The sequence below is a fragment of the Pleurodeles waltl genome, chromosome 4_2, assembly GCF_031143425.1.
Source record: "Pleurodeles waltl isolate 20211129_DDA chromosome 4_2, aPleWal1.hap1.20221129, whole genome shotgun sequence".
Classification (NCBI taxonomy): domain Eukaryota; kingdom Metazoa; phylum Chordata; class Amphibia; order Caudata; family Salamandridae; genus Pleurodeles; species Pleurodeles waltl.
In genome coordinates this window covers 974,726,854-974,742,730 of record NC_090443.1, presented here as the reverse complement: position 1 = coordinate 974,742,730, position 15,877 = coordinate 974,726,854, and the positions used below count along the sequence as shown (strand labels likewise).

Sequence of the window (15,877 nt, the reverse complement as noted above, 5' to 3'; positions counted from 1 at the left end):
GGTTCTATATTAATGAAGTACGCGGAACCCAAACAAATAGCCAAGGAAAGGACCCAATACCACCAGCTGGTTCGAGTACACACACTGCCCACTGATGTGATCCGGATATGCACAGGAACTTTGAAAACTCAAAAGCAAGGATTCAGTGGGGGAGTTTTACAAGCAGACAAACATGGCCACCTAGTAATCGCTCTCTAGAAGAACGCCGTTGAAACGAAGGGGATCTAGCTTCAGGGGTGGGGTTTTCGGATTCACCACATAAATACAACCTATACACAACATACACGAACACATTCTCGGTTCATTCGTACCCACGCGCCCGCCAAATTTTATAAAGGGGTGTGTGTGTGTGTGTTTAATGAACCCCGGCCAATGCGGCTCGAACATGGGCAATCCCAAATTCAAACTGCCAACGCCGAGCCAGGTCATGATCAATGAACACATTTTATGCAACCGAAGGAGAGGTAGAGAGTGGCCGCTGGCTCCTAGTATTAGAACATCAACGCCCCAGTCTACAATAATCACCAGGCTCTTAACAAGGGATGACTCAACGGGCGTCCAAAGGAGCTGCTAAGTTGTAAATATATTAAACCAGTCCTCTCAGCGCACTCCTGCTCATCACATAACTGACGCTGGACAAACTCAAGTGCGGGATGCTGAATTCATACTACAGGCCACAAACACACAAGTGGATGGCGTATGCACCAAAATACACGCACTGAAAAAAAAAAAAATACACAACAGATAATCCTGCAAGAGTGTAAACACATGTCTGCAGTTAGACAATGGTGTCCCGGTAAACCACAAAAAAAAAAAAAAAACACACAACCCACAACAACAAAAACACACACATTACTCTTGATTGTCAAGCCAACTGACTCCAAAGTTAAATTAAAATTAAAACCTTGTGTTCTGGGCTCAAATACTCAAGTCGTGAAATGGAATTTGGCCATCCACACACCCAACGGTCCAGTAAATGCAACAAAAATGGATCCATCGGAAAGCTGCAAATAGTAGAAGGTGCCATGACCAGCCAACGAATAGATTAAGAATTGCATTCCCAAGTGCTGACTAACAGTGCCTGAGACACTTCCTTCCGCAGCACACTGACTCACTAGTACAACTTCCGGTTCAAACCTTGGCTGCAGCTTCACCAGCACGCAATACACACCAACATCTACACTGGATTTAGTCATGGCGGCTGAACACTCCCGGCAGTTTGTAAATACATTCTGCCGCAAGAACACAACCTTAAACCCGCGGACCCCACTTCATCCCAGACGGACATCGTGAACCTGCTCCAGGTGGACACCACTTACGAAGCAAGAGAAGTCAGATTACGCCTGTACTCAGAAGTTTCAAATACAAAACACGAACAAAATAAAATTCCAATTTATAATTAAACGAACAGAGTTAAAAGTGAAACAGAGTAACAAGCACGTCTCAGACACAAAGTGTTACAATGGACACATAGAATAGTACCAAACGTCACTCCTTGAAGTAACCTATGACAAGTAACAGACGCAACAACCATTTGACAAGCATTGGCCAAGGCAACAGTTCACTTCTGCAAACCTGAAGTTTTATGTTTGCACACAAATGCTACGGGAACTAAAAGTTTAAAAGTAAAAACAAAAAGAAAAAAAATTCTGAAGTCTAACGCAAGAGTACAAATAAACATGAAATAAAAGCAGAGATTTGCAAAATATCCTTGCCACATCAGCAGACAACTTTTTAAGCGAATGTGCATAAGGAAAATGAAATCCCCTCGGTACAGACAGCAAATTACTCAAGAGGGCTGACAACGTTCTAAGCTGCATGCCGATGGGAAAGGAATCAAATTGTAAATGGCACTTGAGCAGACCAACAGGGTTAGGTGTCTTTAAATACAGATTAACACTCAAATACATTTGGAAAACACAAGCGTGGCAAAACGTAAGGTTATCTTCTAGAATAAACCCAAAAAGGGCACAGTGAACCGGATCAATTGAGATCAACCCTTAATTCACAACAGAGGTCTGTTACACACCTCACTGCCCATCCCTCCACACAAATAGGCAACGTTTTCAAATACTATTCAGGATACACAAGCAGAAATGAACATCCATTTTACAAAGCACATTCTTCCCTTCACAACATTCCGGCACCCAGCCCAGGTCTCCCCTCCCCTCCGAACGCCATCCAGCCAAATGCCCACGGGCCCACACATGCCACCCAGCTCAAGGCACTCCACCAGATGAAGACAAATGGAGATTATTCAAGCTCGCCATAACCATGCTGGACACGAGGCCCACAGTCCCTTCTAGACTGGTGTTTCTCAAAGCAGGACTGGGGCCGCACGCGGCCCTCTTGACCAACACTTGATGACCCCCACTGCTGTTTACTTGAGACAGCATTACCATTCAGATAAATATTAAGTATTATTTACATGTTAACCAAAGGAAAAGGGAAGAAGCAAATAAAGTTCCCATCACCACTTAACTTTAGAAACATTCATGTTTAAAGACATTTTAAAACAAAAGTGTAAAAAATATGATGCAGTTTCTTCAGAATTAAAAATAAATGTATTTCATGAGCATGCAGATGCGTTTCACATTAGTACATCAGATTATATCAGTGCATTCTGAAGTATTTTTAATAACAGTTTTCAAAAATTAATGTATAAACATATGCCTCCTTCAACCCGTAAAATATTGTGAATAGTGAACTAGAAGGCGTGTCATTTGCCACATGGAACCCTGTGTGGCCTGCTTTGTTATTACACATGGACAACCTCAGTTTTTTTTAAAACCAAACATAGGTGAAGGTTTTGTATAGTGTATATCTTGAACTCATATTTCAAGGTGCTCTTACATGTTATTATGAACATAAAGGAGGCAAAATGAAATTAGAAAATTGCCTAGGATCACAGTTTAATCAAGTGGGGAAGTTGGAATTGATACTAGTTTTCTGGCTTCACATTGTGCAACTCAATTTAATTTTTATACAGTAACACTTGGCTATCCTAAAGTAATGGTAGAAAGCAGAGAAGGCTTACCCCAAGTTGCAGTAGAGGCCTAACGACTCAGACAGCATAAAACGGTACTGTCAAATCTCTGACTTATTAGATTTTAAGGGCTTCATTTAGAGGTCCCTATGGAATGCAACACCCAAAATAACTCCATGACTCCCTGACCACACCATGATTCACTTGCCCTACAACCATGTAAATGCCTTTCCCATACAATGCCCCACTCCCACCGTCTTGGCATTAATGTGGCCCATGGTACACTTCCGACCATACTTTGTGGCTCTTTGGAAAATGTTTGCGAGTACCCATGTTCTAGACCATGGATACTCAAAGTACGGCCCTACTGGACTACAGGAGTACAGGGTTGCTGTTCACTCGATCGTAAATAGAGAGAATTGTTTATTTCAAGGTCAACTGGTGTTAAGGAAAGGAAGTAACCAGGGAGTCCTGAGCTTCACTTTAGAAGCAAGTTCATTTTTAAAGACATCTTGCGGCAAAAGTGTAAAAATATAACAGTCACTTCAAAATTCAAAAAGTGTATTAAGTTAACATGCAGTCCATTTCACCCAAGTATCATTTATTGTATCAGTACAATGAGAAGTTTTCATTTAGTGTGATCGTTTTCAAACAAGAATTTAGAAACATAAATTTTCACCTCTACCCTGACAAATACGCCAATAGTGATTTAAACAAGCAAATTAGATGTTATGTGCACTTTTTGAGGGATCTGGGTTACTATTATAGATGAACAGCATTACAGTTTATTAAATCAAATACTGGAGCAGATTTGTACAATGCAGACCCTGAACCTAATCAATTGCCTACGATCACACAATTTGAAAAAGTGGGGAAGCCAAGATTAATTCTAGTTTCATATTGCACAATTCAGCCACTAGACGTATATCATTTGCTTCGCCTACCAATACTTAACCACCAGTCCTCCCAACCCTCTTGCCCGACCACCATTCCGCTGGCATTGATGCAGCCCCTCTGGCACATCACAGACCAAACTTTTTGGCCCCTGGGAAAATGTTTGCGAGTACCCATGTTCTAGACAGTGCAAGAGCAATCTGTTGCAAGACACACTGTTAGCTTACAGTGGGCTGAGAGCCCACCTGTTGCTTGCCACTCGTTGGCCTCATTGTCACTCCCATGCGTTTGCTTATTTGTTAATGTGCGTAGGTGAAACTTCCTCTTTTTGCGCTATCTTCTCCCCCAGAAAGCACCCCCCTTACCCCGCCAACGAGCATGGACACATTACTGTGCCCTCAGACTGCTTGCCTGTTCAGAAGCTAGTTACCTTTTTGTTGAAGAACCCACCAAGAAGAGGTGTCTTCCAGGTACCTCCTACCAGTCTTTTTGCCCCCGCACTACTCTAGCCTGTGGGGTACTCCCCGAAAACCTCCATGATGCACATGCCCTCTGGCGCCTTTCTCCCACGCACTTCATGATGGTCTCCCGCTCACCCTTTGGCTTCCCTTCTGCGTGATGTTGCTTCCTCCCCGCTGCGCTGGTGTTACTTCCCACCACCCTCGTTCTACACCCTTGTTACTTTCAGCCACCACTCTCCTCCCCGGAAAAAAATGCTTTCACAAGTTTTTTATCATTTGGCTGAGTTGGATCAACAAGAAGAATTAGAAGGAAAAAAAGCAGCTCCAACATTTTGTAGCCACGTGCTAAGGCAGTAGGTCCCAAAGGTGAAACTTATCTTCATCAATGCTTGTTTTATCATCTCCGCATGCAAACACTAACACATATGCATACATACCACCTAAGGCTTTATGAACAGGCAAGGAATAAACTATGTAGCCCGCCTACTCAGACACTGAAGGCAATGAACCAAGAGATGGCACAGATGAAAAAAACTTTAGCATGGATCAAAAGCAGGAACACCAATTCCAGCTTTTGTCCCGGGCGCCAAAGGGAGCAAATAGACTAATTATCATACCTGTATTACCAATATTGATAAAGTTTGAATTGCTGCATGTGTCCAACTACAGAACTTGCAGGAACAGAGGTAAGGAGCTCACTAAAGCCTTTGTCCTGGACACCAAGTCCCTGGAATAACAGGCACTGCATGCAATCAACAAGCTAAAAAGGCGGCAACAGCCAATTTTGGCTGTAAGTTGGGGTGAGTTCGCAATACCGCGAACCTTTGAAAATCTTTAAAAGCTCCAACATTTTAGTGCTCCCGAAATTATTATAAATGCTCTCAACATGAGAGCAACGAACGTATACAAAGCCAGAAGGCCCGGCACTTGCAAACTTCTGTGGTGGTGGTTTTAGTTACAGTGAAAGCATATGGCCCCCAAAAATGTAACCATCTAGACATGGATGGCATAAGTTTGCAAACAAAATGTTAAAATTTGGAAACACCTTCACCTTTGTGAGTGTTTTACTTATGATATGTGCATGTTATTATTTGTGAAGGAGACGGTATTAAATCACCACCTAACCAAGCATTCAAACTGCAGACGGCTACAATGTGACAATTACAAAAATAAAATAAATGAGCATCAATCAGGGTAACCGAACCGCTTACCAAAAAAGCGCTGCTTTTTAAAGTTATTATACAAAAATAAATAAAACACTGAAGCAGATGCCTCACTGAACTGAAATAAACTACCTTAAGATGACGCTAACGATGTGCACAGGGTTTATGCTGTCACTCAAAGTGAACAGAGCCAATGAGTAAAGTGGGCTGACCAATAAGCCCAAATTACTGCAGCATAAACGCTTTGACTGACAGCTGACATTAGCACACTGTTGAAGTATTAAAGAAGATTGCCATCAAGACGTGCATCCATCTGCAGACGCTGTTTAAACTTGTACATATGATTCATTGATGCAAAAGTCTTTACTCTTTAGGCAGTGGCGTTCAGCAGCTTTGGGAGGGGGGCGGGCGGGGCGCACACAAACACACACAGACTCATTCTTTCACACACAGACACGCACGCTCATCCATTAACAACACTCATTCCATTCAAACATGCACGCAGGCACCAAACATTCATTTTACAAGATCACACACACATTCATTCTTCCACACACGCACATCCATTAACAACACTCATAACACTCAAACATGCACACGTGCACCAAACATTCAATGTAAAACATAACACACATCAAATCAAATCATTGACATTTATAAAGCGCGCTACTCACCTGTGCGGGTCTCAAGGCGCTAGGGGAAAAGAAAGGGGGGGTTAACGCTGCTCGAACAGCCAGGTCTTTAGGAGTCTCCGGAAAGTGGAGTGGTCCTGGGTGGTCCTGAGGCTGGTGGGGAGGGAGTTCCAGGTCTTGGCCGCCAGGAAGGAGAAAGATCTCCCACCCGCCATGGAGCGGCCGATGCGAGGGACAGCAGCGAGTGTGAGGCCAGAGGAGCGCAGGTGGCGGGTGGGGACGTAGAAGCTGAGGCGTCTGTTGAGGTATTCCGGTCCCTTGTCGTGGAGGGCTGTGTGTGCGTGGGTGAGAAGTCGGAAGGTAATCCTTTTGCTAACTGGGAGCCAATGCAGGTGTCTCAGGTGTGCGGAGATGTGGCTGTTGCAGGGTACGTCTAGGATGAGGCGGGCCGAGGCGTTTTGAATGCGTTGCAGGCGATTTTGGAGTTTGGCTGTGGTCCCGGCGTAGAGGGTGTTGCCGTAGTCCAGGCGGCTCGTGACGAGGGCGTGGGTCACGGTTTTTCTGGTGTTGGCGGGGATCCAGCGGAAGATCTTACGGAGCATGCGGAGGGTGAGGAAGCAGGCGGAGGACACGGCGTTGACTTGCTTAGTCATGGTGAGAAGAGGGTCCAAGATGAAGCCGAGGTTGCGGGCGTGGTCTGTGGGGGTCGGTGCGGTGCCGAGGGCCACCAGGAGTCGTCCCAGACGGACGGGGTGTTGCCGAGGATGAGGACTTCCGTTTTTTCAGAGTTCAGCTTTAGGCAGCTGAGCCTCATCCAATCTGCGACGTCCTTCATACCCTCTTGTAGGTTGGTCTTGGCGCTGGCGGGGTCCTTGGTGAGGGAGAGTATAAGTTGGGTGTCGTCGGCGTAGGAGGTGATGATGATGTCGTGCTTGCGTACAATGTTGGCGAGGGGGCTCATGTAGACATTGAAGAGTGTCGGGCTGAGTGATGAGCCTTGAGGTACGCCGCAGATGATCTCGGTGGGTTCTGAGCGAAACGGAGGGAGGTAAACTCTTTGTGAACGGTTTGCGAGGAAGGAGGCGATCCAGTCCAGGGCCTGGCCTTGGATCCCGGTGGAGCGGAGGCGGGTGATTAGGGTGCGGTGACAGACGGTGTCAAAGGCAGCCGAGAGGTCGAGGAGAATGAGGGCGACTGTTTCACCGTTGTCCATCAGGGTTCTGATGTCGTCTGTGACTGAGATGAGGGCGGTTTCAGTGCTGTGGTTGGTTCGGAATCTGGTTTGTGAGGGGTCGAGCAGGTTGTTGTCTTCCAGGAAGGTGGTCAGCTGTTTGTTGACGGTCTTCTCTATTACTTTGGCTGGGAAAGGCAGAAGAGAGATGGGGCGGAAGTTTTTCAGGTCACTCGGGTCAGCCGTAGGTTTCTTTAGTAGGGCGTTGACTTCGGCGTGTTTCCAGCATTCGGGGAAGGTAGCAGAAGAACATACACACACACACACACTTACCTTTAGCCTCCAGGTCCCAGGAGGGTTGGGACTGCTGCCTTCCCTCATTGGCTGACCTTAGGTCAGCCAATGCGAGAAGGCAGCAGTCCCAAGCCTTGTCACAGAGTGGGATGGGGTCAGTGAGACTGCTGAACCCACCCCACTCTGTGACAAAGTGTCACTGATTGACACTCGCCCTGGGCGCTTCAGGGCTTAAACTCTAGGAGCTGGCTCACTCCTGGCACCCTGACCTGAACATGAAGAGTGTCTGTCAGGCTGACCTTTTTTCAGCCTGACAGAGACTCTTCATGGGGTGGGGGGGCGTGGCCCCTCCACCCTAAAGGACGGGCCGCCACTGTCTTTAGGCAATAACTCTGCGGAAATGCAGTGAGAAGTGAGATCAGCTTCATTATTGAAACTGGCTCCTGTTTACCAATGTACATGTTTGCAAAACATAGTTTTGAGGTACTTACTGTCAGATTACTCCCCGATTATATGCAAAAGCACCAAAGCAAGACCGATAACCACTTTCAAACTAAAATATACAAATAAAAGAAAATAAAAGATGTGCTAAACTATTGAGGAACGAACCTTAAAGAATCTGTCTAAGGCAGTGGTATTCAAACTTGTTAATGCTGCACCTCCCTCTCCCCATGGGAAAAAATAAACCATTGCGCGCCCCCCTCAGAATTTTTCATAACCATTCTATTAAGATGGCAATGTTTAAATATGTCTGGACTTACTTAAAAATTGCAGTAAAGTTCTTTTACATTTTTACAAATGTAATAAAAAAAAGACAATTCTACTTAAAACAAAGCACTATTATCTGCATAATCTTTCTTTTGGCCAGAGCCTGCAGCCCCACCTGGGATCACTTGAGGACCGCCTAGGGGGGGCCGCCCCCCAGTTTGAAGACCCCTTCTCTAAGGCATCACTTAGTAAAGCGAGTTTGATGCCCGCCAATATTTGACAAAATAAAAGCTAAGAATCTATGTAAGACCATTACGGGCAACGTGTAAATATAGGATTCTAAAAAAAATAATACAAAAAAATCATTTCTGAAGCATCAGGTCCCTTGGACAGGTACATATCTTGCTATTCACTGTGGGGCTGTAAATGTTTAAAGGCCAACTGAGTCAGCGTAGATCAGGAGTGTCTGTTGTCAATAAATCCACAAGTGGCCCTTAAGTGTACAAGGTCGACGATGTGGTATTTACTGCATAGGTAGGTGAAGATATGCAGCACTGTGGTGTTACTGGGTGCGCCAAATATCCCATTCTCACTTGAAAGTTGAAAAACAAGGACTTACAAATAAAATAAAATGTTCTGACTGTGCCAGTTTCCGCAAGTCCGAAACACTCCTTCTATACTTTCATCCGTTTCATTGGGGTTGACATGCCAAAATTCACCAAGGGAAAATTGAAAACGAGTACGTACATGATCAGAATTTAGCACTTATACCTATTAAGAAAATGGGTGCTAAGACCTAGAACGTGTAACTGGCACAAGTATAAAAACAGCCTAATGCACATTGGCACACCTCCCGTCTCCTGCAAGGGGCATCTTGGTATTTGATTACAAATGTTTATTCTTCTTACCCACCCTGCAGAAACATGAAAAGCTGAGGGCCCACAAAGATTTAAACCTGCGACGATGACGTCACACAGGCGCAAGCCGTGGGTGCATTGTCCACTGAGCTATCAGACCAGAGTAAATGATTTAATAAACGTGTGGACCTGAACGTGAGGCGTTTCCTTCCGAGAAGGCTGGAGCATTTGACTAGATTGTTTTTAAAAGATGTACAAAGCAGACTGGGGTATAAGCGCTATCGTTTGCGCCAATAATTTCCAAGGCGAAGTTTGTGTATGTTTGAGGGATGAGCAACTGAATTCTTTTAACGCAGGACTGCACACAACTCAAGCCTAAAAGTAAAATGACATTATGTGTTTGGGAAATGAAGCATCTGTAAATAGCGAGACAGGACACGGAAAAGTAAGAGGGGAGCCGGGGCCCGCTGCTGTTATTTGTGGGATACACACCGCACGTCAGCCCCCTGAGCTTGCCCCTGGGAACTTACCTAGCGGCAGAGACCATACAGCGAGACCCCAAGAAGAGACAGACGCTCGTGGGTGGAAACACTTTATTCGGGCACCGCGGGGCAGAGGTACGTACTCTACGCTGAGCTGGTGCTATGGTAGGGAGTAAAACAGTCACATAAATCCACGGGGTCACATCGAATGAGCTGTTTGAAATGTCAGAGACACAATGGCCTCCTAAACTAAAGTGATTTGCAACGGATAACCAACCACATATCAAACCGAGGCCAATTCCACCCTCCACAAAAGAAGGATTTTATAGAAATAGGTGGTCCTGCCAGCGTCGGCTACTCGAGGAAGCATACTCTGGTGGTGTGACGAGTGACGGCTGGACACATGCATGCGCTTCCACTTATCTGAGTGGGTAGGTGTAGGAACTGAAGAAGTTTAAGCCATTTACCCAGGATCCCACAATGCAACCAGGTGGTAAGTCCTGCTCTCAGCAGGTGGACGTCTCCTTTAAAGTGTCATTCATTTCTCACCCTTGGCCTGTGAGTGCAGCCGCTGGACAGAGGGTGATTCAGCACCGCCCGATAAGTGTCAAGAGAGCAAGAGCTTCCCCTAAGGAGCCCCGGGCCTTTATTGGCATGTCTCGGTGACAGACAGACATCAAAGTTCGAGCCCTAGTGCAAAGACAGGCGCTAGCCTCCACCAATCACAAGCACACTAGGGGGCACAATCTCCGCCCTCCCCCTCGGCATCTCTAGGAGGGTTATCTGGAAATCCGCTTGCAGGAGATGAAACACTTGCCCCATCAAAGGCATTGTTGTATTAAAGACCCTTTAGGCTAAGCTATATGAAAGGGCCTTCTCATGGAAATGCCCCGAAGCCCGTCTTTCATCAAATTCCACGAGAAAAACTCTTATTTCATGGGTTTAAATCTGAGTCTTTAGCGTAAAGGAACAATTGTGAAAGCAGCCTGTATTACATACAAGTCGGCAGTACTCTCTGATCCTAGGAGAATGCTTTCTTTCGCTGGTTTTGTAAAAAGCACCCGCCTCACTGCAGTCACTCAATGAATATCGTATGCATTACAGGAAGAGCGTCCCACGTTAACAGCATTAATCAAGAGGCAGCCACTGAGAAAGAGAGCTGCCTTCATCTCATGCGGATCTTGAATAAATCTGGACCCAGTCCCCGTGGGCCTACGGTGGACACCCAGTGACGCAGAAGCTAGATGTGTGATGTGCATGTCCCTCCACCCTAAGAAGGTGCACACCAGCAGTGCTGGCTATGTAGGTCTCAAAAACAGACATCTGGGGGAACGCCCCAACCACCTTCATACAAACGACCCCAACAGTGCGGCACTGTGGTCATAAACACGCACCCCACCTATCGACGTTGTGGCCAGTTTCTGGGGGGTGAGAAACACTTAGAACGCCCCTGGCCTGTTCCAACACTCGCCAAAAGCACGTCATGAAAAAATAGACCCCGGGGCCATGCCTCCAGCATCGGGCCTGGCCTGCCAGGTGAGCCCCAGCGAGGCACCACCAACACAAATGTGCCCAGTTCGTGCCCAGCCACCAGTGCGCCAGGACCTAACCCCAGGCACAGACAGGAGAGCAAACACCTCTCCCACTGGCAGTGTGTCAACACAACTTTTCATACATTTGCGTACAGCATAGGTAGGCAGATTTGCAAAACAAATTGCTACATAATGACACCAGGCAAAGCAAATACATTAAATGAATCACAGGAACAGATTCCTACCGCAAAAAAATAGGCCAGCGGCAGCAATGTCTAAACAGTCTGAAAAAATTGGACATTGGTATCGCACAAACACTATTTTGTATCTTATTCTGGAAGCATCCCTTCACCAAAATTAGCGCTGCATGTCTTTAGATTTAACACTCCCTTTGTACATTAGAACACAGTAGATGCTCACGATATAGATTTTATTAAAATTAGAGCAATAAAAGCCCTAGAGGACAAACGTGCCATAAATTATTTACGTGGCTAAAAATAAGTCACTTAAGTTCCTGGTGTTAAAAATTAAACAGACCAGGAAAGGGCTTTTAATAACTCACGCTGGAAACGAAATGACAGAATTTGCATTTTCCCCTTTCATTATTCATCTCTGGATTTGCACGTGCAATCCAGTCATTTGACTACAAAGCCCCACAGGACGCCCTTGGAATTCAGATCCATATAGGTTTCCACCGGACAAACACAGGCCATTGTGCGTGAACTGTAAGGCAGTATGAACACATCAAGGATGGAAACAATGGCCCAACATGGAATGAATTCAGCCCAGTTCTCGCTCTGACAGCCCTCCCTCCCCCGGAGCACATCCAGGCCGGAAAAAAATAGATCAGATTTGCCACTTGGAAAATTGCTAGGAAGACGGAAGGGCCGGGCTGTGCTGCAGGCCCTCCTTGTCCGTTTCATCTTTCCCTTCCAGTGAGCACGGCTTCCAGGGAGGAGAGGGAGATAAATGGGGGAGAGTGGCCGGTCCCAGCGGAAGATGAAAGGAAGGAATGTGCGGGGAGTGTACAGGGGCGGCCGGGAAGGAGGGAGAGGAAGCGTAGGCACTGGGGCGCTAACTGGGGCCGGGATAGGAGCTGCACAGAGCAGTTGGATGTTAATAATTTATAAGAAACAGGATAGTTTAGAGCAAGAGGGTTGGTTGGGGGCTGCTCCAGTTATTTGGGGGCAGACAGGGCGCCTGTCAAGGACTTGATTGATCAAGGCGAAGTGTTTATTTTTCGAGTAAAGCTTGGTTGGGATAATTAGGTTAAGGGCTGGATCGGAGATAGATGAGGACACGGTTTGGCGGTGGGGGCTGTTGGTGTCCGTGGATTAGATTAGGAACGGCCATGTGTGGTTGGCGAGATTAGGGAACACTTAGCTTTAACAGGGGTGTTTCAAATGGGGGTGAGGGGGCTGACGATTTGCGGTCTATGAATAATCTTACTTCCTTGAAACGGTGACATAGGGGAAAGTAATATTTATTTTTGGGAACTGCAGCTGGGAACGACTGCTTGGTGACTGGGTTCATGGCTGAACAGTCAGTTGACCCTTGGTCTGGTGGGCAAAGGGCGTTGTTGACACTTTTCGAAGAATCGGCAGATTGATACCAACAGGACCGTGCGGAGTGGAAGGGAGTGTGGAAAGCAGGCCGACGCGCTGCTTGGGGATGAATCTGCAGCAGCAGTGAGGCGCTATAGCCAGGCATGTTTAGATAGAAGGCTGGGTGCGCGCTGTTTACATTAGTGATTTATGGCTAAAACCAGAAACGACATAGTGGCTTTTGTTTACACGGCACGTAGGCAGTTTTAAAGTAACACTGACCACATGGCGTATTTTGGGAAGTGTTCGAGGAGGGAGGGGGGTCCGAAGCTGCTCAAGAAAAAAAGGGGGTGCTCAAGAGAGGGGGGGGCATGCAGTCCCGGGGCTCCCGGTGCACACTCACCGACTTGCAGGACGTTCTCCACGCAGCCCGTCTCCAGCAGGCGGATGCCTCGGCGGAAGGGGAGCCCGTCCCCGGCGGCGGGTGCCGCGGTGGCCCCCGCGGGAGCTGCCGGAGCGGCTCCCGCTGCCCCCGCAGGCGTCGGGGCTGAGCCCGCTGCGCCCCCGGCCGGCGGCGGCGCGCCTTCCTCGCCGCCCCGGCACTGGAAGGAGGAGTACATGCATATCTGGCGCTCGGAGCGGGGGAAGCTCCAGTAGACGATGCGGCGCTGCACGGGCTCGGGGATGCGGCTGAAGCGCTCCTCCACCCGCTCGAAGGCCCAGCTTTCGGCCACGCGCTTGGCCGCGCAGTCCAGCAGCGACTCGGGCAGCCGCGGAGGGCGGGCGGGAGGAGACGAGGAAGAGCCGGCCGGGGGTCCGCGGTGCGGCGCCGGGTACGGCCGCGAGCAGAGGCGCTTGACGGGGGGCGGCGGCAGCTCGACCTCCGCCATGGCGAGTCCGGGACACAACTGAGGAGGATGGGCCGTCCCGGCCTCAGCGCGCATGCGCGGGGGCAGCCCCGGGCTCCGCCTCCCTCCGGGGACTCCGCGCCTGCGTCGTCAGCTGCGCGAGCCTGCGAGGTCGGACGCGACGTGCGCACGCGCTGAGAGTGACGCTGCTCAGTGTCTTCCCACGCCAGGAGTTCATCAAGGACCGTTCGAAGGCGTTTTTACCTTTAAACCAGTGCTTTAAATGGGCCGGTACTGTCCGGTACGGAGTGCCGGTACTTTTTTATTTTTAAGAGGGAGAGAACCTGCACTTTCCAAGAAAAACGTAATACTTTTATTGGAGAGTAGCGGCACTTCTCAGAAATAAGCAGGTACTCGGGTACAGAGTACCTGCACTTCTATTTTTCCATTTCAAGCACTGGTTTAAACCCTGGTAGTCAGAAAAGTAGGTTAGTTACTGAATTCTTAATCTCAGAGTTCCCATAATTGTAATAAGGAATGAAGCGGGGGCCACTGGTGAATACAAACGTAGGTATTAATGCTGTGGTGGCTGCGGTGCTTGACATGGAAAAATAGAAGTGCAGCTCCTCTGTTCCAGACAACCCACTTCTTTCTAAAAAGTGCCGGTACTCTCTAATTAAGAGTATTACGTTTTTTCCCCAAGAAGTGCAGGTACTCTCCCTCTCAAAATAAAAAAAAGTGGCGGTACTGAGTACCAGACAGTACTGGACCATTTAAAGCACTGGTTGACTGGTTACTGTCACATTTGAGTATACGTGTGTCTGACGTTATGTATTTCTCTGATATTATGTTAAGCCTCTCTTCCTCAACCCAGGATTAGTTTTTGGTCCCAAAAGGACGGCACGTTCCGCACTTTATCACTGTATTTGCACGCTGTTTTCCCCTTTTCCGATTACTGTGTAGTTATTGTATTGTGGTTAGAATTATGCTGAGCTCATGTAAAAGTTTTAATCAACTAAATCATGATTAATAAACATGCAACTTTAAATTTTAAACACGGTCTCTGTCAATGTAATGTTATGTTTTACCTGTGTTAATCTCCTCTTGTGTTTTAGCTAAAAATCTGCAATAACTTTTTTTTTTTTTTTTAAAGAGTGTATTTATGTGAGATAGTCACCCATCAGTACGCGAGACCAGAGCAGCTCTTGACAGCCCACTGTGAGACGAAATAATGACTGTGATAGAGCAGTTGGCCTGAGGTAGGACTCCTGGACAAGATGAATTGGCAGTAGAGATTTATTGTATATTGTATTTGTGTAGTCCTTACTACCCTTGATCAGGTGTTGTACCTCTTGTGGCGAGTAGTAAGCTACTTTGGAACCCAAGATTAGAGTTAAATAGTTGGTTCATTAGTAACAGTGCTTTAAATGGGCAAGTACTGTCCCATACTGAGTACCTGCACTTCTTCAGTTTGAAATGGAGAGTACCTGTATTTCTCAGCACTCCTGCAATATGTTTAATTGGAGAGTACCAACTCTCCTCAGGAGCAAACCAGTACTCTAAATAGTGAGTACCTGTACTTCTATATTTTCATTTAAATTGCTGATTAGTAATATGTGATTTTTCTTATTGTAGATTTTTATTAAGTTTGTACTTTTGAATTCATGCTTGTTTAGTAGTGTTTTGAGTAGAGATAGAATGATGGAAATGGATTAGGAAAGGAAGTAGTAACTTGGAATTGTTTGTAGTGGGCAGGTGTGCCTGTTAATTGGGTGAACTGGCTGAAAAAGAGGGGGAAGTTTGAAAAGAATGTTCAGCAGTAGTGGACATGTGTGCTTGTTAGTTGGGTAAATTGGCTAAAAAAGGATGGGAACACTTGAAAAGGATGTTCAAGAGTAGTGGTTGTGTGTGAGTGTTAGTTGGGTGAATTGTCTGAAAAAGAGGGGGAAGTTTGAAGATCACTGAAACCACCCTGATTGCAGCCACAGATGACATCAGATCCCACCTTGACCAATGAAAAGCAGCAGCCCTGATCCTCCTTAACCTCTCAGCTGCGATCAACACAGTTTCACACCATACCCTGATCACAAGGTTTCACAGCACTGGAATCCAAGGAGACGCCCTCCAGTGGATCGCCTCCTTCCACACCGAAATAACCCAGAAAATCCACCTTCACCTTAGAGCCCAAGAACACTATCTGTGGCGTCCCTCAAGGTTTGTCCCTCAGCCATATCTTGTTTGATACCTACTTGACTGCCTTGGCTGACGTCGTCAGATAGCATGGACTTAACATCATATCCTACGC

General features: G+C 46.9%; 1 protein-coding gene across 1 annotated transcript in view; it reads right to left on the bottom strand.

The window, feature by feature from the left end:
- Positions 1-13,686, bottom strand: part of ZSWIM5 (zinc finger SWIM-type containing 5) — a 256,622-nt gene extending 242,936 nt beyond the window's left edge. The window contains exon 1 of the mRNA XM_069232815.1: positions 13,128-13,686. Within this exon, the coding sequence (XP_069088916.1) occupies positions 13,128-13,668 (541 nt within the window). The 5' untranslated portion in view covers positions 13,669-13,686. The remainder of the gene's footprint in view (positions 1-13,127) is intronic.
- Between the last annotated feature and the right edge of the window lie 2,191 nt (positions 13,687-15,877).